The sequence below is a fragment of the Oncorhynchus nerka genome, linkage group LG2, assembly GCF_034236695.1.
Source record: "Oncorhynchus nerka isolate Pitt River linkage group LG2, Oner_Uvic_2.0, whole genome shotgun sequence".
Taxonomy (NCBI): Eukaryota; Metazoa; Chordata; class Actinopteri; order Salmoniformes; family Salmonidae; genus Oncorhynchus; species Oncorhynchus nerka.
The window spans coordinates 61,374,598-61,400,200 of record NC_088397.1 but is presented as its reverse complement, the minus strand read 5'-3'; the positions used below and the strand labels follow the sequence as shown (position 1 = coordinate 61,400,200).

At 54.8% G+C, this 25,603-nt stretch overlaps 1 protein-coding gene across 4 annotated transcripts in view; it reads right to left on the bottom strand.

The window, feature by feature from the left end:
• The window catches only part of foxp4 (forkhead box P4), a 239,960-nt gene that overhangs the window by 30,538 nt on the left and 183,819 nt on the right, over positions 1–25,603 (bottom strand). For 2 of the 4 annotated variants that reach the window (XM_065000782.1, XM_065000783.1), the window contains exons 6-9: positions 10,095–10,236; positions 6,690–6,906; positions 5,800–5,898; positions 4,519–4,617 (exon numbers count right to left, since the gene is read on the bottom strand). In XM_065000782.1, the coding sequence (XP_064856854.1) occupies positions 4,519–4,617; positions 5,800–5,898; positions 6,690–6,906; positions 10,095–10,236 (557 nt within the window). The remainder of the gene's footprint in view (positions 1–4,518; positions 4,618–5,799; positions 5,899–6,689; positions 6,907–10,094; positions 10,237–25,603) is intronic. The other 2 variants (XM_065000786.1, XM_065000788.1) reach the window with 1 other exon arrangement.

The window sequence follows — 25,603 nt, the reverse complement described above, 5'->3', positions numbered from 1 at the left end:
CTACCCTCTCCCTTCTCTCTCTCAATCCTCTCTCTATAACTCACTCTCTTCTCTCTCCCTCCTCTCTCTCTCTCTGTAACTCATTCTCTTCTCTCTCTACCCTCTCCCTTCTCTCTCTCCCTCCTCTCTCTCTGTAACTCATTCTCGTCTCTCTCTACCCTCTCCCTTCTCTCTCTCAATCCTCTCTCTATAACTCACTCTCTTCTCTTCTCTCTCCCTCCTCTCTCTCTCTCTCTCTCTGTAACTCATTCTCTTCTCTCTCTACCCTCTCCCTTCTCTCTCTATAACTCACTCTCTTCTCTCTCTACCCTCTCCCTCCTCTCTCTCTCTCTCTGTAACTCATTCTCTTCTCTCTCTACCCTCTCCCTTCTCTCTCTCCCTCCTCTCTCTCTGTAACTCACTCTCTTCTCTCTCTACCCTCTCCCTCCTCTCTCTCTCTCTCTGTAACTCATTCTCTTCTCTCTCTACCCTCTCCCTTCTCTCTCTCAATCCTCTCTCTATAACTCACTCTCTTCTCTTCTCTCTCCCTCCTCTGTCTCTCTCTGTAACTCATTCTCTTCTCTCTCTCTACCCTCTCTCCCTCCTCTCTCTCTGTAACTCATTCTCGTCTCTCTCTACCCTCTCCCTTCTCTCTCTCAATCCTCTCTCTATAACTCACTCTCTTCTCTTCTCTCTCCCTCCTCTCTCTCTCTCTCTCTGTAACTCATTCTCTTCTCTCTCTACCCTCTCCTTCTCGCTCTATAACTCACTCTCTTCTCTCTCTACCCTCTCCCTTCTCTCTCTCTCTCTCTGTAACTTTCATTCTCTTCTCTCTCTACCCTCTCCCTTCTCTCTCTCCCTCCTCTCTCTCTGTAACTCATTCTCGTCTCTCTCTACCCTCTCCCTTCTCTCTCTCAATCCTCTCTCTATAACTCACTCTCTTCTCTTCTCTCTCCCTCCTCTCTCTCTGTAACTCACTCTCTTCTCTCTCTACCCTCTCCCGTCTCTCTCTCCCTCCTCTCTCTCTGTAACTCATTCTCTTCTCTCTCTACCCTCTCCCTCCTCTCTCTCTGTAACTCATTCTCTTCTCTCTCTACCCTCTCCCGTCTCTCTCTCCCTCCTCTCTCTCTGTAACTCATTCTCTTCTCTCTCTACCCTCTCCCTCCTCTCTCTCTCTCTCTGTAACTCACTCTCTTCTCTCTCTACCCTCTCCCTCCTCTCTGTAACTCATTCTCTTCTCTCTCTACTCTCTCCCTTCTCTCTCTACCCTCTCCCTCCTCTCTCTCTCTCTCTGTAACTCATTCTCTTCTCTCTCTACCCTCTCCCTTCTCTCTCTCCCTCCTCTCTCTCTGTAACTCACTCTCGTCTCTCTCTACCCTCTCCCTTCTCTCTCTACCCTCTCCCTCCTCTCTCTCTCTCTGTAACTCATTCTCTTCTCTCTCTACCCTCTCCCTTCTCTCTCTCCCTCCTCTCTCTCTGTAACTCACTCTTGTCTCTCTCTACCCTCTCTCTCTTCCTCCTCTCTCTCTCCGTCTCTGTGGCTCAGTCATAAACAGTAGCAGGGTTTTTTCCGAGACTCCCGACAATGAGTCTCTGTTTACTCCTTAGCCCTCTCAGACAGAGATTCAGTCCACATTACACATTACCCTCAGCCCCACTAACCACAGCCAACAGAGTACTATACCAGACAGTACTGACAGAGTGAGACGGGAGGGAGGGGAGGAGAAATTAGTGAATGTATCTACTATGCAACAAAAAAAAGAGATAGAATAGGAGAAGAGAAGAAAATAGGCGATGGGTAGAAGATAGCGGGGGAAGGAGTGAAGGGAAGAGAGAAAAGGGGGAGAAAGAGAGAGATCACAGATCAGATGAAAGAAAAGAGCTGGAAATAAAAGAGTGTCTCCTATCATCTCTTCTCTTCTGCCCAGAGCGATGACTAAGGAAGGCTGGAGGGGAGAGCATTATCTGTCACCGTTTGGTTCCTCTCTCTCCCTCCATCTGCCCTGAGGCTGCTTTCGTCTCCAAATTTTCCCAGCCTGCCTCTGGCTTTGATCTGACTGTCCGCTGCCATCATCTCACAACACACTTCTCTGTCTGTGTGTGTCTGTGTGTGTGTGTACCATGCCGAGTTATTACACACTATCCCTGGTGATATCAGCTCAGAGTTGCTCATTAGAAAGATTGTTTTGGTTAGGCCTTGGTTAAGGGTTCGCTGGGCCTCTGTTAAAGGATTCATAATGGTTTTGTTATGTGGTAGCGGCAGGTGGACTGTCCTGAAGCTGACAGTAGTAGAGAAATGAGGATCTCAGTGGATCAGACAGGGTGTATGGATGTGCCTGTGTGTATGACTCTGTTCGTACATGTGACATGTTGTCTCTTGTGTCATCACTCTAACAAATAGTGACAGTTGACTGTGTACACCAGGCTTAGATGTATCACCCCTTATTCCCACCAGCACACACACACACACACACACACACACACACACACACACACACACACACACACACAGACAGACAGACAGACAGACAGACAGACAGACAGACAGACAGACAGACAGACAGACAGACAGACAGACAGACAGACAGACAGACAGACAGACAGACAGACAGACAGACAGACAGACAGACAGACAGACAGACAGACAGACAGACAAGAAAGAGGGATTAATAAAGGCAGAAATGAAAGAGAGGAGGACAGCGGAGGGGAGATGGATGAAGAGGGAGCTGCTGTTTCATGTCTTTGCTAGCGCCATGGAAACAAAGAGCTGTGATTGTAAATGAGCTAATTAAGTCAACTGCTAACGAAGCGTGGAAACAATTTGCTTGACCCTTCCGAGCAGAGAACTCTGGGAGCACAACACTAATCAGCTAGACGGGAGGGACACACACACTGAGTAACTTGTACTATCTTGTCAGGTGTAGCCTCAGATTCTTTGATACCTTCTCAGCACCGTCTCACAAGGGTCTCTCACAACACACCACTTAAAACATTTAGCAGCCAATGAAACATGCAGCAGGAGCAGAGACAGAGGGACAGAGGGGAGGGATTACGGGATGAGAGAAGGGTGACAGAGAGAGAGTCAGAGCTGTTGAATAATGTAGATGGACACACAACAACAAAACACTCTGCTCCTCCAGGGAAGCCTGATGTAACCGATAGCAACTGGTTCATTATTAATAAGAGGTTGGGGGAGGTGCTAAGCTGACGTACGGAGTTGTTTTAAGATGGTCATTCTACGGCTCATTTAGCTTTATCATTTAGAATTTTAGGACCCCATTAGGTATCAAAATAAAATATTTAAACAATTATTTGATAAAATATAGATTTTGGCCTTTACTATTAAAGCCCATAGACACACATTGAATAACAGATTCAGAAATGGCAAAAAGGTCCGTCAAAAAATACATTATAAGAAAATGTTTTGAAGAGTCTAAATCTAGGAGATATACATATTTAAACCGTTTTTGGGGGTAGGCACAAAACTACCTTAACGGTAGCGGTCACCTTCAGACGAGTCCCGTGACACAAAACGGAGAACACCATCATGTTTGTGAGAGTCTCACCTTTCCATAGAGGGGTCAAAATAGTTTATAGGTCAAACCGTTCGCACTCTACAGACGTTTTCGTGAGAAGACAGATTTCGGGGATGTCTCATAATCTGACAGACACTCTGGCTCTGCCACCGTTCACCGCAGATGCAGCAGTGTGACATACAGATGCAGCAGTGTGACATACAGATGCAGCAGTGTGACATACAGATGCAGCAGTGTGACATACAGATGCAGCAGTGTGACATACAGATGCAGCAGTGTGACATACAGATGCAGCAGTGTGACATACAGATGCAGCAGTGTGATGCAGCAGTGTGACAGATGCAGCAGTGTGACATACAGATGCAGCAGTGTGACATACAGATGCAGCAGTGTGACATACAGATGCAGCAGTGTGACATACAGATGCAGCAGTGTGACATACAGATGCAGCAGTGTGACATACAGATGCAGCAGTGTGACATACAGATGCAGCAGTGTGACATACAGATGCAGCAGTGTGACATACAGATGCAGCAGTGTGACATACAGATGCAGCAGTGTGACATACAGATGCAGCAGTGTGACATACAGATGCAGCAGTGTGACATACAGATGCAGCAGTGTGACATACGGATGCAGTGGATTGAGACACATCCAATGCAACAGAAAAAACAGATATCTCGAGCTGAAACTGACAGATGTTGGGGTGATTTTCTTGTTATGTAACTTAGATTGATGCACCGACGCGTCAATCGACTCCAGGGGAGTAAATGAAGCCTGTAGAACGTTTCACTGATTTACACTCAGCTAGTTTGCTGGATAGCGTGTGTCTGGGCTGACTGATATAGCAACACTCACTGTAGAGCGAGTCCTACACTAGTCACTAGAAAGTCATGCTAGAAAGAGTGAAAGTGACAATGTCTTAACAATAGGGGCCACTTCCATTATGTGTAGCTGTATGGAGGAGAGTCGTTTGGGAATGCAGCTTCAGGGTGTTACTCACTTGATGAACTGTCCCATGTCATCACACAGAGCCTCACAGCCAGGCCATTTACACTCTCCATGGCCATAGAGAGGATGGGAACATGCATGCTCCTCGTGGCTGGGAGAGGGAGGGAGAGAGAGCAGGTTAGAATGATCTAAACCGGACATATTACAAATGTATAGACATCACACACTGTTGGGGAAAGCAAATGATTGAGCTCATTTCAGATGACCAAGGACAGCTGAAATAAAGCAAGCAGACACTGACGCATCAATACCACCAAACGATGCCTCTGAGCAGCAAAAGCCCACACACAGAGCAAACATCCATTGTTACACAGTAAGGCCATAGTTCCTTTAGTATCATACAGTAAGTGCGTAGTCAACGTGAAGCTCAGAGCAGAATGCTGTGTGTTCCTCTGTTCCAAACGTTCACTAGTCCTCCCCTCCCTCCCTTCAGTCAGTGGGTGGGCAGACACCCAGACGGCCTGTCTGATTGGTGCGTAGTGGCGGTGGGCTCATCCCTCATACGGAGGCTGATTTGAGATGTGGCCGCAGGCTCTGTTTTGGTGAGACAGTTCTGTCTGTGTGTGTGTGGCTCGGAGATGCTGATTCTGGTTTGGGCCGGGTCCAGGCCAGTGTGCGTGGTTCAGATGTGGTTTGGCCCAGCCTGGCCTCGTGTCTCACACACTAATACAGGGAGCTCATAGTTTATTTACATTAAATCTACTGCCATCCAGAGACGGACGGGCTGGAACAGCAATGTGCATATGTGTGTGTGCGTGGGTGTGTGTGCGTGGGTGGAGGCGGCTTCTCCCAGATCCACATCACAGGGTTGTCTAACACAAACCATCCCTCTCAGAGATGGGACCATCCCAAAGACGAGCACACACTCTTCCCTTCCCTTCCTCTCCTCCCCTATTCCCCTCTCCCTGGTCAGATACACAGCACAACCACTGCCAGTGTGTGTGTGTGTGTGTGTGTGTGTGTTGGCTGTGGTTGACTACTCTCAGTTCAGAAGCTGCTCAAACTGCAGACATTACAAACTACTGGAAAACCACACACCCGTTCACATCAGCCATGCATTAGCTGTAGCATGCTAGCCCCCTCCTTTCTCCTCCCTTCAGCCTCCTCTGCCTCCCTGTTAGCATGGCCCAGCCAAATAACACAGGAGATTAGCGCTAAGCTAGCGCTCATACTTCCCCCACACCGAGGGAGAATGTCCTCATTCTGGGCATGTCAGGTCTGTGTGTGTGTGTGTGTGTGTGTGTGTGTGTGTGTGTGTGTGTGTGTGACTCACTGGCTACTGGATAGCGGGCCACCTTTGGAGTAAGGCGTGAGGTGTTCATCTCCGAGGTCTGCCTTGCTGAAGGAGGAGATCCATTCAAAGAGTCTTGCTCTTAAAGCCGGGATAGAAACAGCCCACAGGTGAATACAGATGTACCCCTAACAACCTCAATCTCCTCTGAACACACAGGCAACTAACAAACACATACAAATAATAACACGACACACACAACACATTTCTCAGTCACCCCTTCCCTCCATGTCATAATGTTCACCCAGACACTCAACTGGCACCTTGGCAGCAGGAGAGGAGTAGGCTGTGCCCTACTCCAGACAACACGCAACAAACACCACATATCAAATGACCTGAGGGTCGTTTACACTGGAGTATAACACACACACCCTACACACACATACACACACACACACACCCTACACACATACACACACACACACCCTACACACACATACACACACATACACACCCTACACACACATACACACACCCTACACACACATACACACACACACACCCTACACACACATACACACAGCATGGTAATACACAGAGTCTCTTTGTCAAACCAAGAAGAGACAGTCTAAAGACATAGTAACTATGTGTGAATTAGTTCCAGCACAGTTCCTCTCCAGGGCACATGGAGGTCACATCAGAGTCACTGTATCACTATCTGTCTACATCACACTCTCATTAGCTCTATCGGAGCTGTGTGTGTGTGTGTGTGTGTGAGCCACACTTGTTTGCAATCATCTAACAATAACTTATTGAACCCATGTATGAAACGATTCCCCTGAGGTATATGCACATAGCCTTACACTTATTGATATCTGCTCTGAAGCGCAGGGAGACGTTTGTAATGCAGCCAACTGTACCTGTCTCTGTACCTGTCTCTGTACCTGTCTCTCTTTGGGGTGTGGTTGTCCTGTCCATTGTGCAGGCTGTGCAGGCTGCTGTGTGTGTTTGCTTTGGGGAAAGAGGTTGAGGTAGAGTTGGTGCTGAGGTCCAGACCCTCTCCAGTGTGCTGCTGCTTCAGGGCCTCCTCTGCAGACTGCACCCCCGACACCTCCTTCCACAGCTGCTGCAGGTCCCCAGGACACATGGCTGCAGGGGGGAGGAGAGGGGTGGGTGGAGGAGGGAGAGGGGGGAGGTGGAGATAGAATTAGTAGATATTAGTCACAAAAAAACATTTCGTAACCCCCCACCCAGTGACACATGCAGGCTATCCACACACACATATGCACACATGCAGTCACACACCGAGAGACTCACGCATGCGCTCACACATACACAGACACACACTGGGACGAGCCCCTGGTAGTGGTTAAGTATGAGGGAAATGATGGGGTAGGAACTGGAGGAAGCTAAAGGCTAATGTCTGTAGGTTTGTACATGTCCTCTATTCCCCAACCTCCCATTAGTAATGAAGACCGATGCAAACAACGCTGCTTTTGTCACTGTGAGTGTTACGCTGTAGGGGTCTGAGGCTCAGTTTGGTGGCTTGTTATAGCTTTTTCTGCTCGTATTTCACTGTGAGAGGAAAGGTCCACCCAACAGCCCCCACCAACACACACCAGACCACCCTACCCTCTCTGCATCTGGCCCAAGCCGAGCCACAGCCTTTACTTCTCTCTCACACATGGCAGATAGCACACACACACACACACACACACACACACACACACACACACACACACACACACACACACAGAGTCCTAACAGAAATCCAAATATTATGTCTGCTCCGTCTGCTTTCTTCTCTCGGCCCGCCAAAACAAAACCCATCATTCTGGAGGAATGGGACTCTGTGTGTGTGTGTGGATGTACGTGTATGTGAATTGATTTAAACTGACAACTATCTTTATTGGCAACCGCAAGTGTGTGTGTGTGTGTGTGTGTGTGTGTCTACATATCTAACATTTTGCCGGAGTAAAGTTAGATTACTGCAGAAATGCAGTCGTCCCAATCAACAATGAATATTTGTTTTTGTAAAGGAACGTTTCATGTTATGTTTCTCAACTGTAAGTTACTAATGGTAAAACTCGTAATAAGTATGTATAATCTATAAACTCAATATACAAAATGTATCCACCACACACACATGCATGCACACACACCGGATGGATGGAGGGACACACACACTCCACGGGTAGCGGGCTCGGAGGTGCAGGGCTACCAGGGTGTGTGTGTGTGTGTGTGGCTGGCCAGAGGAATGCTCTTGCTCACGCCTGGCTGAGCCATCACAATGGACAGGCTCTTTCACACTGCAGAGAAATTCCACTCTGACGAGAGGGAGAGAGGGAGTAAGAGAGAAGAAGAGAGAGAGAGATAGAGGAGAGAGAAAGAAATATGGAGAGACAGAGGAAGTGGAGAGAGAGAAAGGGAAAGTGAAAAAGACAGAGAGCGATAGAGAGGGAGAAGGAGAGGGAGAAAGAGAGAGGGAGAGGGAGAAGGAGAGGGAGAAAGAGAGAGGGAGAGGGAGAGAGCGAGAAAGAGTGGGAGAGGGAGAGAGCGAGAGGGTGAGGGAGAAAGAGAGCGAGAGGGAGAGAGAGAGAGAGAGGGAGAGAGCGAGAGACGGAGAGAGAGAGAGGGAGAGAGAGAGAGGGAGAGAGAGAGAGAGAGAGGGGAGAGGGAGAAAGAGGGAGAGAGAGGGAGAGAGAGAGAGAGGGAGAGGGAGAGGGAGAGAGGGAGAGGGAGAGAGAGAGGGGAGAGGGAGAGGGGGAGAGAGGGAGAGGGAAGAGGGAGAGGGAGAGGGGAAAAGAGGGAGAGAGAGAGGGAGAGGGAGAGAGAGAGGGAGAGAGGGAGAGAGAGAGGAGAGAGCGAGAGACGGAGAGAGAGAGAGGGAGAGGGAGAGAGAGAGAGAGAGAGAGGGAGAGGGAGAAAGAGGGAGAGAGAGGGAGAGAGAGGGAGAGAGAGAGAGAGGGAGAGGGAGAGAGGGAGAGAGAGAGAGGGAGGAGGGAGAGAGAGGGAGAGGGAGAGAGAGAGGGAGAGGGGAAAAGAGGGAGAGAGAGAGGGAGAGGGAGAGAGAGAGGGAGAAAGGGAGAGGGAGAGGGAGAGGAGGGGCGATGCCAAAAGCAAAGGTTTAAAGCTGTCTGATAAATTCCACTCTAAAAACGTCTCCAGTCTGTCTATCACACTCATTCAGTGGACAGTACTTTTAAAGGGGAAGGCTAGAGTAAAAAGTCCAGGCCTGTAGACCTGAGGGGTGGGGGTTGCTAGTGTGATGCGATGGAGAGAGAGAGAAGGAGTGAAGAAAAAAAGGAAGAGCGGGAGGGAGGGAGGGAGGGAGGGAGGGAGGGAGGGGGAGGGAGGGAGGGGAGGGAGGGAGGGAGGGGAGGGAGGGAGGGAGGGAGGGAGGGAGGGAGGGAGGGAGGGAGAGGGAGGGAGGGAGAGAGGGAGGGAGGGAGGGGAGGGAGGGAGGGAGGGAGGGAGGGAGGGAGGGAGGGAGGGAGGGAGGGAGGGAGGGGAGGGAGGGAGGGAGGGAGAAGGAGGGAGGATGGGGCAGGAAACTCTATCCTGGTCTGTGTTTGTTCTTCCCAGTCAGGGCTTTAGTAATGTTACGGCCACTTTGGAACTACTAAGCTTTGTGTGTGTGTGTGTGTGTACACCCCTAAAGCTGGGGTTGTTTATGGAGGACCGCACATACACACACAGACACTGGGGCGGGGCGGTCAGCAGTCAACATTCATATCTGTAAAACCTCTGTGACAAAATAGGACGGAGGGAGAGTCCAGACAAACACACACGCACAAGCAGACTCACACAACCATGAGGGAGAGACAAAACAAGAATGTAGTGCCCTCACTGTGTCTGGCCCATCTCAAGCACTAACACAAACACACACACATGCACACTCCCTTCCGCCCTACAAGCCCTGAATTTAGTGGCATATTTTACCTATTATCCAAATGACTGCCTTCCTCAAACCCACCAATCAGGTTAGCCTTTTATCTTTTATGAGCTGATTAAGTTAACAGGCTTCACATGTGGCCCTGGGTACTAGGGCTGTGTGTGTGTGTGTGTGTGTGTGTGTGTGTGTGTGTGTGTGTGTGTGTGTGTGTGTGTGTGTGTGTCTGTGTGTGTACATATGTGTGAGTGCACACGGCTTGAAATGATGCCTGGGCTGAGGGCAGTGGTAGCTCTTTAGTACTGTCATTATTAGTATTAAAACAGTCCCTCCATCTGGCAAACTATGTAGGGGTGCAACCAGGCATCTGGGCTATGTACAGTCGGGAGGTATGGAGGAGGTGGGAGGGTTTGTTGGGTAAGTAAGCTATGGGATGTGTGTGTACCTTGCTGCAGGCTCTGCATGGGGTTAGTGGGCTGTAGGGAGACCAGGCCTTGTCTCTGCAGGTTGATCATGTGCTGCTGTTGAAGTTGCTGCATCTGAATGAGCTGCTGCTGGAAAGCCAACTGCTTGTTACCTATCTGCTGCTGTGGAGAGAAGAGAGGCAGAGACAGTTAGTACATGTTACATTCCCAACCGTTCCAACCTACTCTGCTTGTTACCTATCTGCTGCTGTGGAGAGAAGAGAGGCAGAGACAGTTAGTACATGTTACATTCCCAACCGTTCCAACCTACTCTGCTTGTTACCTATCTGCTGCTGTGGAGAGAAGAGAGGCAGAGACAGTTAGTACATGTTACATTCCCAACCGTTCCAACCTACTCTGCTTGTTACCTATCTGCTGCTGTGGAGAGAAGAGAGGCAGAGACAGTTAGTACATGTTACATTCCCAACCGTTCCAACCTACTCTGCTTGTTACCTATCTGCTGCTGTGGAGAGAAGAGAGGCAGAGACAGTTAGTACATGTTACATTCCCAACCGTTCCAACCTACTCTGCTTGTTACCTATCTGCTGCTGTGGAGAGAAGAGAGGCAGAGACAGTTAGTACATGTTACATTCCCAACAGTTAGTTCCAACCTACTCTGCTTGTTACCTATCTGCTGCTGTGGAGAGAAGAGAGGCAGAGACAGTTAGTACATGTTACATTCCCAACCGTTCCAACCTACTCTGCTTGTTACCTATCTGCTGCTGTGGAGAGAAGAGAGGCAGAGACAGTTAGTACATGTTACATTCCCAACCGTTCCAACCTACTCTGCTTGTTACCTATCTGCTGCTGTGGAGAGAAGAGAGGCAGAGACAGTTAGTACATGTTACATTCCCAACCGATCCAACCTACTCTGCTTGTTACCTATCTGCTGCTGTGGAGAGAAGAGAGGCAGAGACAGTTAGTACATGTTACATTCCCAACCGTTCCAACCTACTCTGCTTGTTACCTATCTGCTGCTGTGGAGAGAAGAGAGGCAGAGACAGTTAGTACATGTTACATTCCCAACCGTTCCAACCTACTCTGCTTGTTACCTATCTGCTGCTGTGGAGAGAAGAGAGGCAGAGACAGTTAGTACATGTTACATTCCCAACCGTTCCAACCTACTCTGCTTGTTACCTATCTGCTGCTGTGGAGAGAAGAGAGGCAGAGACAGTTAGTACATGTTACATTCCCAACCGTTCTAACCTACTCTGCTTGTTACCTATCTGCTGCTGTGGAGAGAAGAGAGGCAGAGACAGTTAGTACATGTTACATTCCCAACCGTTCCAACCTACTCTGCTTGTTACCTATCTGCTGCTGTGGAGAGAAGAGAGGCAGAGACAGTTAGTACATGTTACATTCCCAACCGTTCCAACCTACTCTGCTTGTTACCTATCTGCTGCTGTGGAGAGAAGAGAGGCAGAGACAGTTAGTACATGTTACATTCCCAACCGTTCCAACCTACTCTGCTTGTTACCTATCTGCTGCTGTGGAGAGAAGAGAGGCAGAGACAGTTAGTACATGTTACATTCCCAACCGTTCCAACCTACTCTGCTTGTTACCTATCTGCTGCTGTGGAGAGAAGAGAGGCAGAGACAGTTAGTACATGTTACATTCCCAACCGTTCCAACCTACTCCATTGGAGAATATTTGTATTAAGGTCGAGGGCCCATCCCATCAATGCATCTCAGGCACAACTTCAAATGGAGTCTATAAGTCTCACATATGAGCAGTGTTGGAAAGAAATACTATCAGACCCCAATCTAATCTTCCAAGGGGGAAGAACATGTTGTATGGTGACTCTTTAGGAAAGAGAGGGATGGAGGCAAGGAGGGAAGGGATGGAGGCAAGGAGGGAAGGGATGGAGGGAGGAGATGAAGGGATGGAGGAAAGGAGGGAAGGGATGGAGGGAGGATATGAAGGGGTAGAGGGAGGAGATGAAGGGATGGAGGGAGGAGATGAAGGGATGGAGGCAAGGAGGGAAGGGATGGAGTCAAGGAGGGAAGGGATGGAGGGAGGAGATGAAGGGATGGAGGCAAGGAGGGAAGGGATGGAGGCAAGGAGGGAAGGGATGGAGGCAAGGAGAGAAGGGATGGAGGGAGGAGATGAAGGGATGGAGGCAAGGAGGGAAGGGATGGAGGCAAGGAGGGAAGGGATGGAGGGAGGAGATGAAGGGATGGAGGCAAGGAGGGAAGGGATGGAGGGAGGATATGAAGGGGTAGAGGGAGGATATGAAGGGATGGAGGCAAAGAGGGAAGGGATGGAGGGAGGAGATGAAGGGGTAGAGGGAGGATATGAAGGGATGGAGGCAAGGAGGGAAGGGATGGAGGGAGGATATGAAGGGATGGAGGCAAGGAGGGAAGGGATGGAGGGAGGAGATGAAGGGATGGAGGCAAGGAGGGAAGGGATGGAGGCAATGAGGGAAGGGATGGGGGCAAGGAGGGAAGGGATGGAGGCAAGGAGGGAAGGGATGGAGGGAGGAGAGGAAGGGATGGAGGCAAGGAGGGAAGGGATGGAGGGAGGATATGAAGGGGTAGAGGGAGGATATGAAGGGATGGAGGCAAAGAGGGAAGGGATGGAGGGAGGAGATGAAGGGGTAGAGGGAGGATATGAAGGGATGGAGGCAAGGAGGGAAGGGATGGAGGCAAGGAGAGAAGGGATGGAGGGAGGAGATGAAGGGATGGAGGCAAGGAGGGAAGGGATGGAGGCAAGGAGGGAAGGGATGGAGGGAGGAGATTAAGGGATGGAGGCAAGGAGGGAAGGGATGGAGCGAGGATATGAAGGGGTAGAGGGAGGATCGAAGGGATGGAGGCAAAGAGGGAAGGGATGGAGGGAGGAGATGAAGGGGTAGAGGGAGGATATGAAGGGATGGAGGCAAGGAGGGAAGGGATGGAGGGAGGATATGAAGGGATGGAGGCAAGGAGGGAAGGGATGGAGGCAAGGAGGGAAGCGATGGAGGGAGGAGGTGAAGGGATGGAGGCAAGGAGGGAAGGGATAGAGGCAAGGAGGGAAGGATGGAGGCAAGGAGGGAAGGGATGGAGGCAAGGAGGGAAGGGATGGAGGGAGGAGATGAAGGGGTGGAAGGAGGAGATGAAGGGATGAGGCAAGGAGGGAGGAGATGAAGGGGTGGAGGGAGGAGACGAAGGGATGAGGCAAGGAGGGAAGGTATGGAGGGAGGAGATGAAGGGGTAGAGGGAGGAGGTGAGGGGATGGAGGCAAGGAGGGAAGGGATGGAGGGAGGAGATGAAGGGATGGAGGCAAGGGATGGAGGCAAGGAGGGAAGGGATGGAGGCAAGGAGGGAAGGGATGGAGGGAGGAGGTGAAGGGATGGAGGCAAGGAGGGAAGGGATGGAGGCAAGGAGGGAAGGGATGGAGGGAGGGAGGAGATGAAGGGGTAGAGGGAGGAGGTGAGGGGATGGAGGCAAGGAGGGAAGGGATGGAGGGAGGAGGTGAAGGGATGGAGGCAAGGAGGAAAGGGATGGAGGCAAGGAGGGAAGGGATGGAGGCAAGGAGGGAAGGGATGGAGGGAGGAGGGAAGGGATGGAGGGAGGGAGGAGATGAAGGGGTAGAGGGAGGAGGTGAGGGTATGGAGGCAAGGAGGGAAGGGATGGAGGGAGGAGATGAAGGGGTGGAGGGAGGAGATTAAGTGATGGAGGCAAGGAGGGAAGGGATGGAGGGAGGAGATGAAGGGGTAGAGGGAGGAGGTGAAGGGATGGAGGTAAGGAGGGAAGGGATGGAGGCAAGGAGGGAAGGGATGGAGGCAAGGAGGGAAGGGATGGAGGGAGGAGGTGAAAGGATGGAGGCAAGGAGGGAAGGGATGGAGGCAAGGAGGGAAGGGATGGAGGCAAGGAGGGAAGGGATGGAGGGAGGAGGTGAAGGGATGGAGGCAAGGAGGGAAGGGATGGAGGCAAGGAGGGAAGGGATGGAGAGAGGAGATGAAGGGGTAGAGGGAGGAGGTGAGGGATGGAGGCAAGGAGGGAAGGGATGGAGGGAGGAGGTGAAGGGATGGAGGCAAGGAGGGAAGGGATGGAGGCAAGGAGGGAAGGGATGGAGGCAAGGAGGAAAGGGATGGAGGCAAGGAGGGAAGGGATGGAGGCAAGGAGGGAAGGGATGGAGGGAGGAGATGAAGGGGTAGAGGGAGGAGGTGAAGAGATGGAGGCAAGGGATGGAGGGAGGAGATAAAGGGGTAGAGGGAGGAGGTGAAGGGATGGAGGCAAGGAGGGAGGAGATGAAGGGGTAGAGGGAGGAGGTGAGGGGATGGAGGCAAGGAGGGAAGGGATGGAGGGAGGAGATGAAGGGATGGAGGCAAGGAGGGAAGGGATGGAGGCAAGGAGGGAAGGGATGGAGGCAAGGAGGAAAGGGATGGAGGCAAGGAGGGAAGGGATGGAGGGAGGAGATGAAGGGGTAGAGGGAGGAGGTGAAGGGATGGAGGCAAGGAGGGAGGAGATGAAGGGGTAGAGGGAGGAGGTGAGGGGATGGAGGCAAGGAGGGAAGGGATGGAGGGAGGAGATGAAGGGATGGAGGCAAGGAGGGAAGGGATGGAGGCAATGAGGGAAGGGATGGAGGCAAGGAGGGAAGGGATGGAGGCAAGGAGGGAAGGGATGGAGCGAGGATATGAAGGGGTAGAGGGAGGATATGAAGAGATGGAGGCAAAGAGGGAAGGGATGGAGGGAGGAGATGAAGGGGTAGAGGGAGGATATGAAGGGATGGAGGCAAGGAGGGAAGGGATAGAGGGAGGATATGAAGGGATGGAGGCAAGGAGGGAAGGGATGGAGGGAGGAGATGAAGGGATGGAGGCAAGGAGGGAAGCGATGGAGGGAGGAGGTGAAGGGATGGAGGCAAGGAGGGAAGGGATAGAGGCAAGGAGGGAAGGGATGGAGGCAAGGAGGGAAGGGATGAGGGAGTAGATGAAGGGGTGGAAGGAGGAGATGAAGGGATGAGGCAAGGAGGGAAGGGGTGGAGGGAGGAGATGAAGGGGTGGAGGGAGGAGACGAAGGGATGAGGCAAGGAGGGAAGGTATGGAGGGAGGAGATGAAGGGGTAGAGGGAGGAGGTGAGGGGATGGAGGCAAGGAGGGAAGGGATGGAGGGAGGAGATGAAGGGATGGAGGCAAGGGATGGAGGCAAGGAGGGAAGGGATGGAGGCAAGGAGGGAAGGGATGGAGGGAGGAGGTGAAGGGATGGAGGCAAGGAGGGAAGGGATGGAGGCAAGGAGGGAAGGGATGGAGGGAGGGAGGAGATGAAGGGGTAGAGGGAGGAGGTGAGGGGATGGAGGCAAGGAGGGAAGGGATGGAGGGAGGAGGTGAAGGGATGGAGGCAAGGAGGAAAGGGATGGAGGCAAGGAGGGAAGGGATGGAGGCAAGGAGGGAAGGGATGGAGGGAGGAGGGAAGGGATGGAGGGAGGGAGGGAGGAGATGAAGGGGTAGAGGGAGGAGGTGAGGGTATGGAGGCAAGGAGGGAAGGGATGGAGGGAGGAGATGAAGGGGTGGAGGGAGGAGATTAAGATGGAGGCAAGGAGGGAAGGGATGGAGGGAGGAGATGAAGGGGTAGAGGGAGGAGGTGAAGGGATGGAGGCAAGGAGGGAAGGGATGGAGGCAAGGAGGAAGGGATGGAGGCAAGGAGGAAGGGATGGAGGGAGGAGGTGAAAGGATGGAGGCAAGGAGGGAAGGATGGAGGCAAGGAGGAAGGGATGGAGGAGGAGGTGAAGGATGGAGGCAAGGAGGGAAGGGATGGAGGCAAGGAGGGAAGGGATGGAGGGAGGAGATGAAGGGGTAGAGGGAGGAGGTGAGGGGATGGAGGCAAGGAGGGAAGGGATGGAGGGAGGAGGTGAAGGGATGGAGGCAAGGAGGGAAGGGATGGAGGCAAGGAGGGAAGGGATGGAGGCAAGGAGGAAAGGGATGGAGGCAAGGAGGGAAGGAGGGAAGGGATGGAGGGAGGAGATGAAGGGGTAGAGGGAGGAGGTGAAGAGATGGAGGCAAGGGATGGAGGGAGGAGATAAAGGGGTAGAGGGAGGAGGTGAAGGGATGGAGGCAAGGAGGGAGGAGATGAAGGGGTAGAGGGAGGAGGTGAGGGGATGGAGGCAAGGAGGGAAGGGATGGAGGGAGGAGATGAAGGGATGGAGGCAAGGAGGGAAGGGATGGAGGCAAGGAGGGAAGGGATGGAGGCAAGGAGGGAAGGGATGGAGGCAAGGAGGGAAGGCATGGAGGCAAGGAGGGAAGGGATGGAGGGAGGAGGTGAAGGGGTAGAGGGAGGAGGTGAGGGGATGGAGGCAAGGAGGGAAGGGATGGAGGGAGGAGGTGAAGGGATGGAGGCAAGGAGGGGAGGGATGGAGGCAAGGAGGGAAGGGATGGAGGCAAGGAGGAAAGGGATGGAGGCAAGGAGGGAAGGGATGGAGGCAAGGAGGAAAGGGATGGAGGCAAGGAGGGAAGGGATGGAGGCAAGGAGGGAAGGGATGGAGGGAGGAGATGAAGGGGTAGAGGGAGGAGGTGAAGGGATGGAGGCAAGGAGGGAAGGGATGGAGGCAAGGAGGGAAGGGATGGAGGGAGGAGGTGAAGGGGTAGAGGGAGGAGGTGAGGGGATGGAGGCAAGGAGGGAAGGGATGGAGGGAGGAGGTGAAGGGATGGAGGCAAGGAGAGAAGGGATGGAGGCAAGGAGGGAAGGGATGGAGGCAAGCAGGAAAGGGATGGAGGCAAGGAGGGAAGGGATGGAGGCAAGGAGGGAAGGGATGGAGGGAGGAGGGAAGGGATGGAGGGAGGGAGAAGATGAAGGGGTAGAGGGAGGAGGTGAGGGTATGGAGGCAAGGAGGGAAGGGATGGAGGGAGGAGATGAAGGGGTGGAGGGAGGAGATGAAGGGGTAGAGGGAGGAGATGAAGTGATGGAGGCAAGGAGGGAAGGGATGGAGGGAGGAGATGAAGGGGTAGAGGGAGGAGGTGAGGGGATGGAGGCAAGGAGGGAAGGGATGGAGGGAGGAGATGAAGGGCTAGAGGGAGGAGGTGAAGGGATGGAGGCAAGGAGGGAAGGGATGGAGGCAAGGAGAGAAGGGATGGAGGGAGGAGATGAAGGGATGGAGGCAAGGAGGGAAGGGATGGAGGCAAGGAGGGAAGGGATGGAGGGAGGAGATGAAGGGATGGAGGCAAGGAGGGAAGGGATGGAGCGAGGATATGAAGGGGTAGAGGGAGGATCGAAGGGATGGAGGCAAAGAGGGAAGGGATGGAGGGAGGAGATGAAGGGGTAGAGGGAGGATATGAAGGGATGGAGGCAAGGAGGGAAGGGATGGAGGGAGGATATGAAGGGATGGAGGCAAGGAGGGAAGGGATGGAGGCAAGGAGGGAAGCGATGGAGGGAGGAGGTGAAGGGATGGAGGCAAGGAGGGAAGGGATAGAGGCAAGGAGGGAAGGGATGGAGGCAAGGAGGGAAGGGATGGAGGCAAGGAGGGAAGGGATGGAGGGAGGAGATGAAGGGGTGGAAGGAGGAGATGAAGGGATGAGGCAAGGAGGGAAGGGGTGGAGGGAGGAGATGAAGGGGTGGAGGGAGGAGACGAAGGGATGAGGCAAGGAGGGAAGGTATGGAGGGAGGAGATGAAGGGGTAGAGGGAGGAGGTGAGGGATGGAGGCAAGGAGGGAAGGGATGGAGGGAGGAGATGAAGGGATGGAGGCAAGGGATGGAGGCAAGGAGGGAAGGGATGGAGGCAAGGAGGGAAGGGATGGAGGGAGGAGGTGAAGGGATGGAGGCAAGGAGGGAAGGGATGGAGGCAAGGAGGGAAGGGATGGAGGGAGGGAGGAGATGAAGGGGTAGAGGGAGGAGGTGAGGGGATGGAGGCAAGGAGGGAAGGGATGGAGGGAGGAGGTGAAGGGATGGAGGCAAGGAGGAAAGGGATGGAGGCAAGGAGGGAAGGGATGGAGGCAAGGAGGAAGGGATGGAGGGAGGATGGAAGGGATGGAGGGAGGGAGGAGATGAAGGGGTAGAGGAGGAGGTGAGGGTATGGAGGCAAGGAGGGAAGGGATGGAGGGAGGAGATGAAGGGGTGGAGGGAGGAGATTAAGTGATGGAGGCAAGGAGGGAAGGGATGGAGGGAGGAGATGAAGGGGTAGAGGGAGGAGGTGAAGGGATGGAGGTAAGGAGGGAAGGGATGGAGGCAAGGAGGGAAGGGATGGAGGCAAGGAGGGAAGGGATGGAGGGAGGAGGTGAAAGGATGGAGGCAAGGAGGGAAGGGATGGAGGCAAGGAGGGAAGGGATGGAGGCAAGGAGGGAAGGGATGGAGGGAGGAGGTGAAGGGATGGAGGCAAGGAGGGAAGGGATGGAGGCAAGGAGGGAAGGGATGGAGAGAGGAGATGAAGGGGTAGAGGGAGGAGGTGAGGGGATGGAGGCAAGGAGGGAAGGGATGGAGGGAGGAGGTGAAGGGATGGAGGCAAGGAGGGAAGGGATGGAGGCAAGGAGGGAAGGGATGGAGGCAAGGAGGAAAGGGATGGAGGCAAGGAGGGAAGGGATGGAGGCAAGGAGGGAAGGGATGGAGGGAGGAGATGAAGGGGTAGAGGGAGGAGGTGAAGAGATGGAGGCAAGGGATGGAGGGAGGAGATAAAGGGGTAGAGGGAGGAGGTGAAGGGATGGAGGCAAGGAGGGAGGAGATGAAGGGGTAGAGGGAGGAGGTGAGGGATGGAGGCAAGGAGGAAGGGATGGAGGGAGGAGATGAAGGGATGGAGGCAAGGGGGAAGGGATGGAGGCAAGGAGGGAAGGGATGGAGGCAAGGAGGAAAGGGATGGAGGCAAGGAGGGAAGGGATGGAGGGAGGAGATGAAGGGGTAGAGGGAGGAGGTGAAGGGATGGAGGCAAGGAGGGAGGAGATGAAGGGGTAGAGGGAGGAGGTGAGGGGATGGAGGCAAGGAGGGAAGGGATGGAGGGAGGAGATGAAGGGATGGAGGCAAGGAGGGAAGGGATGGAGGCAATGAGGGAAGGGATGGAGGCAAGGAGGAAGGGATGGAGGCAAGGAGGGAAGGGATGGAGCGAGGATATGAAGGGGTAGAGGAGGATATGAAGAGATGGAGGCAAAGAGGGAAGGGATGGAGGGAGGAGATGAAGGGGTAGAGGGAGGATATGAAGGGATGGAGGCAAGGAGGGAAGGGATAGAGGGAGGATATGAAGGGATGGAGGCAAGGAGGGAAGGGATGGAGGGAGGAGATGAAGGATGGAGGCAAGGAGGGAAGCGATGGAGGGAGGAGGTGAAGGGATGGAGGCAAGGAGGGAAGGGATAGAGGCAAGGAGGGAAGGGATGGAGGCAAGGAGGGAAGGGATGAGGGAGTAGATGAAGGGGTGGAAGGAGGAGATGAAGGGATGAGGCAAGGAGGGAAGGGGTGGAGGGAGGAGATGAAGGGGTGGAGGGAGGAGACGAAGGGATGAGGCAAGGAGGGAAGGTATGGAGGGAGGAGATGAAGGGGTAGAGGGAGGAGGTGAGGGGATGGAGGCAAGGAGGGAAGGGATGGAGGGAGGAGATGAAGGGATGGAGGCAAGGGATGGAGGCAAGGAGGGAAGGGATGGAGGCAAGGAGGGAAGGGATGGAGGGAGGAGGTGAAGGGATGGAGGCAAGGAGGGAAGGGATGGAGGCAAGGAGGGAAGGGATGGAGGGAGGGAGGAGATGAAGGGGTAGAGGGAGGAGGTGAGGGGATGGAGGCAAGGAGGGAAGGGATGGAGGGAGGAGGTGAAGGGATGGAGGCAAGGAGGAAAGGGATGGAGGCAAGGAGGGAAGGGATGGAGGCAAGGAGGGAAGGGATGGAGGAGGAGGGAAGGGATGGAGGGAGGGAGGAGATGAAGGGTAGAGGAGGAGGTGAGGGTATGGAGGCAAGGAGGGAAGGGATGGAGGAGGAGATGAAGGGGTGGAGGGAGGAGATTAAGTGATGGAGGCAAGGAGGGAAGGGATGGAGGGAGGAGATGAAGGGGTAGAGGGAGGAGGTGAAGGGATGGAGGCAAGGAGGGAAGGGATGGAGGCAAGGAGGGAAGGGATGGAGGCAAGGAGGAAGGGATGGAGGAGGAGGTGAAAGGATGGAGGCAAGGAGGGAAGGGATGGAGGGAGGAGGTGAAGGGATGGAGGCAAGGAGGGAAGGGATGGAGGCAAGGAGGGAAGGGATGGAGGGAGGAGATGAAGGGGTAGAGGGAGAGGTGAGGGGATGGAGGCAAGGAGGAAGGGATGGAGGGAGGAGGTGAAGGGATGGAGGCAAGGAGGAAGGGATGGAGGCAAGGAGGGAAGGGATGGAGGCAAGGAGGAAAGGGATGGAGGCAAGGAGGGAAGGGATGGAGGCAAGGAGGGAAGGGATGGAGGGAGGAGATGAAGGGGTAGAGGGAGGAGGTGAAGAGATGGAGGCAAGGGATGGAGGGAGGAGATAAAGGGGTAGAGGGAGGAGGTGAAGGGATGGAGGCAAGGAGGGAGGAGATGAAGGGGTAGAGGGAGGAGGTGAGGGGATGGAGGCAAGGAGGGAAGGGATCGAGGAGAGGAGATGAAGGGATGGAGGCAAGGAGGGAAGGGATGGAGGCAAGGAGGGAAGGGATGGAGGCAAGGAGGGAAGGGATGGAGGCAAGGAGTGAAGGCATGGAGGCAAGGAGGGAAGGGATGGAGGGAGGAGGAAGGGGTAGAGGGGAGGAGGTGAGGGATGGAGGCAAGGAGGAAGGGATGGAGGGAGGAGGTGAAGGGATGGAGGCAAGGAGGAAGGGATGGAGGCAAGGAGGGAAGGGATGGAGGCAAGGAGGAAAGGGATGGAGGCAAGGAGGGGAAGGGATGGAGGCAAGGAGGAAAGGGATGGAGGCAAGGAGGTGAAGGGATGGAGGCAAGGAGGGAAGGGATGGAGGCAAGGAGGGAAGGATGGAGGCAAGGAGGGAAGGGATGGAGGGAGGAGGTGAAAGGATGGAGGCAAGGAGGGAAGGGATGGAGGCAAGGAGGGAAGGGATGGAGGGAGGAGGTGAAGGGATGGAGGCAAGGAGGGAAGGGATGGAGGCAAGGAGGGAAGGGATGGAGGGAGGAGATGAAGGGGAGAGGAGGAGGTGAGGGGATGGAGGCAAGGAGGGAAGGGATGGAGGGAGGAGGTGAAGGATGGAGGCAAGGAGGGAAGGGATGGAGGCAAGGAGGAAGGGATGGAGGCAAGGAGGAAAGGGATGGAGGCAAGGAGGGAAGGGATGGAGGCAAGGAGGGAAGGGATGGAGGGAGGAGATGAAGGGGTAGGGAGGAGGTGAAGAGATGGAGGCAAGGGATGGAGGGAGGATAAAGGGGTAGAGGGAGGAGGTGAAGGGATGGAGGCAAGGAGGGAGGAGATGAAGGGGAAGAGGGAGGAGGTGAGGGGATGGAGGCAAGGAGGAAAGGGATGGAGGGAGGAGATGAAGGGATGGAGGCAAGGAGGGAAGGGATGGAGGCAAGGAGGGAAGGGATGGAGGCAAGGAGGGAAGGCATGGAGGCAAGGAGGGAAGGGATGGAGGGAGGAGGTGAAGGGGTAGAGGGAGGAGGTGAGGGGATGGAGGCAAGGAGGGAAGGGATGGAGGGAGGAGGTGAAGGGATGGAGGCAAGGAGGGGAGGGATGGAGGCAAGGAGGGAAGGGATGGAGGCAAGGAGGAAAGGGATGGAGGCAAGGAGGAAGGGATGGAGGCAAGGAGGAAAGGGATGGAGGCAAGGAGGGGAAGGGATGGAGGCAAGGAGGAAGGGATGGAGGGAGAGATGAAGGGGTAGAGGGAGGAGGTGAAGGGATGGAGGCAAGGAGGGAAGGGATGGAGGCAAGGAGGGAAGGGATGGAGGGAGGAGGTGAAGGGGTAGAGGGAGGAGGTGAGGGGATGGAGGCAAGGAGGGAAGGGATGGAGGGAGGAGGTGAAGGGATGGAGGGAGGGGGTGAAGGGATGGAGGCAAGGAGGGAAGGGATGGAGGCAAGCAGGAAAGGGATGGAGGCAAGGAGGGAAGGGATGGAGGCAAGGAGGGAAGGGATGGAGGGAGGAGGGAAGGGATGGAGGGAGGGAGAAGATGAAGGGGTAGAGGGAGGAGGTGAGGGTATGGAGGCAAGGAGGGAAGGGATGGAGGGAGGAGATGAAGGGGTGGAGGGAGGAGATGAAGGGGAGAGGGAGGAGATGAAGTGATGGAGGCAAGGAGGGAAGGGATGGAGGGAGGAGATGAAGGGGTAGAGGAGGAGGTGAGGGGATGGAGGCAAGGAGGGAAGGGATGGAGGGAGGAGATGAAGGGCTAGAGGAGGAGGTGAAGGGATGGAGGCAAGGAGGAAGGGATGGAGGGAGGAGGTGAAGGGATGGAGGCAAGGAGGGAAGGGATGGAGGCAAGGAGGGAAGGGATGGAGGGAGGGTGAAGGGATGGAGGCAAGGAGGGAAGGGATGGAGGCAAGGGATGGAGGGAGGAGATGAAGGGGTAGAGGGAGGAGGTGAGGGGATGGAGGCAAGGAGGGAAGGGATGGAGGGAGGAGGTGAAGGGATGGAGGCAAGGAGGGAAGGGGTGGAGGGAGGAGATGAAGGGGTGGAGGGAGGAGACGAAGGATGAGGCAAGGAGGGAAGGTATGGAGGGAGGAGATGAAGGGGTAGAGGGAGGAGGTGAGGGGATGGAGGCAAGGAGGGAAGGGATGGAGGGAGGAGATGAAGGGATGGAGGCAAGGGATGGAGGCAAGGAGGGAAGGGATGGAGGCAAGGAGGGAAGGGATGGATGGAGGAGGTGAAGGGATGGAGGCAAGGAGGGAAGGGATGGAGGCAAGGAGGGAAGGGATGGAGGGAGGGAGGAGATGAAGGGGTAGAGGGAGGAGGTGAGGGGATGGAGGCAAGGAGGGAAGGGATGGAGGGAGGAGGTGAAGGGATGGAGGCAAGGAGGAAAGGGATGGAGGCAAGGAGGGAAGGGATGGAGGCAAGGAGGGAAGGGATGGAGGGAGGAGGGAAGGGATGGAGGGAGGGAGGAGATGAAGGGGTAGAGGGAGGAGGTGAGGGTATGGAGGCAAGGAGGGAAGGGATGGAGGGAGGAGGGAAGGGATGGAGGGAGGAGATGAAGGGGTGGAGGGAGGAGATTAAGTGATGGAGGCAAGGAGGGAAGGGATGGAGGGAGGAGATGAAGGGGTAGAGAAAGGGAGAGGGAGGAGGTGAAGGGATGGAGGTAAGGAGGGAAGGGATGGAGGCAAGGAGGGAAGGGATGGAGGCAAGGAGGGAAGGGATGGAGGGAGGAGGTGAAAGGATGGAGGCAAGGAGGGAAGGGATGGAGGCAAGGAGGAAGGGATGGAGGCAAGGAGGGAAGGGATGGAGGGAGGAGGTGAAGGGATGGAGGCAAGGAGGAAGGGATGGAGGCAAGGAGGGAAGGGATGGAGAGAGAGATGAAGGGGTAGAGGGAGGAGGTGAGGGGATGGAGGCAAGGAGGAAGGGATGGAGGGAGGAGGTGAAGGGATGGAGGCAAGGAGGGAAGGGATGGAGGCAAGGAGGGAAGGGATGGAGGCAAGGAGGAAAGGGATGGAGGCAAGGAGGGAAGGGATGGAGGCAAGGAGGGAAGGGATGGAGGGAGGAGATGAAGGGGTAGAGGAGGAGGTGAAGAGATGGAGGCAAGGGATGGAGGGAGGAGATAAAGGGGTAGAGGGAGGAGGTGAAGGGATGGAGGCAAGGAGGGAGGAGATGAAGGATAGAGGAGGAGGTGAGGGGATGGAGGCAAGGAGGAAGGGATGGATGGAGGAGGAGATGAAGGGATGGAGGCAGGAGGGAAGGGATGGAGGCAAGGAGGAAGGGATGGAGGCAAGGAGGAAAGGGATGGAGGCAAGGAGGAAGGGATGGAGGGAGGAGATGAAGGGGTAGAGGGAGGAGGTGAAGATGGAGGCAAGGAGGGGAGGAGATGAAGGGGTAGAGGGAGGAGGTGAGGGATGGAGGCAAGGAGGAAGGGATGGAGGGAGGAGGTGAAGGGATGGAGGCAAGGAGGAAAGGGATGGAGGCAAGGAGGGAAGGGATGGAGGCAAGGAGGGGAAGGGATGGAGGGAGGAGGGAAGGGATGGAGGGAGGGAGGAGATGAAGGGTAGAGGGAGGAGGTGAGGGTATGGAGGCAAGGAGGGAAGGGATGGAGGGAGGAGATGAAGGGGTGGCAGGGAGGGAAGGGATGGAGGCAAGGAGGGAAGGGATGGAGGAGATGGAGGAGGATGAAGGGGTAGAGGAGGAGGTGAAGGGATGGAGGTAAGGAGGGAAGGGATGGAGGCAAGGAGGGAAGGGATGGAGGCAAGGAGGGAAGGATGGAGGGAGGAGGTGGGATGGAGGCAAGGAGGGAAGGGATGGAGGCAAGGAGGAAGGGATGGAGGGAGGAGGTGAAGGGATGGAGGGAGGAGGTGAAGGATGGAGGCAAGGAGGGAAGGATGGAGGCAAGGAGGAAGGGATGGAGAGAGGAGATGAAGGGGTAGAGGAGGAGGTGAGGGATGGAGGCAAGGAGGGAAGGGATGGAGGGAGGAGGTGAAGGGATGGAGGCAAGGAGGGAAGGGATGGAGGCAAGGAGGGAAGGGATGGAGGCAAGGAGGAAGGGATGGAGGCAGGAGGAAGGGATGGAGGCAAGGAGGAAAGGAGGGATGGAGGGAGGAGATGAAGGGATGAGGGAGGAGGTGAAGGATGGAGGCAAGGGATGGAGGGAGAATAAAGGGGTAGAGGGAGGAGGTGAAGGGATGGAGGCAAGGAGGGAGGAGATGAAGGGTAGAGGAGGAGGTGAGGGGATGGAGGCAAGGAGGGAAGGGATGGAGGGAGGAGATGAAGGGATGGAGGCAAGGAGGGAAGGGATGGAGGCAAGGAGGGAAGGGATGGAGGCAAGGAGGAAAGGGATGGAGGCAAGGAGGAAGGGATGGAGGGAGGAGATGAAGGGGTAGAGGAGGAGGTGAAGGGATGGAGGCAAGGAGGGAGGAGATGAAGGGGTAGAGGAGGAGGTGAGGGGATGGAGGCAAGGAGGGAAGGGATGGAGGGAGGAGATGAAGGGATGGAGGCAAGGAGGAAGGGATGGAGGCAATGAGGGAAGGGATGGAGGCAAGGAGGGAAGGGATGGAGGCAGGAGGGAAGGATGGAGCGAGGATATGAAGGGGTAGGCAGGGAGGATATGAAGAGATGGAGGCAAAGAGGGAAGGGATGGAGGAGGAGATGAAGGGGTAGAGGAGGATATGAAGGGATGGAGGCAAGGAGGGAAGGGATAGAGGGAGGATATGAAGGGATGGAGGCAAGGAGGGAAGGGATGGAGGGAGGAGATGAAGGGATGGAGGCAAGGAGGGAAGGATGGAGGGAGGAGGTGAAGGATGGAGGCAAGGAGGGAAGGGATAGAGGCAAGGAGGGAAGGGATGGAGGCAAGGAGGGAAGGGATGAGGAGTAGATGAAGGGGTGGAAGGAGGAGATGAAGGATGAGGCAAGGAGGGAAGGGGTGGAGGAGGAGATGAAGGGGTGGAGGGAGGAGACGAAGGATGAGGCAAGGAGGGAAGGTATGGAGGGAGGAGATGAAGGGGTAGAGGGAGGAGGTGAGGGGATGGAGGCAAGGAGGGAAGGGA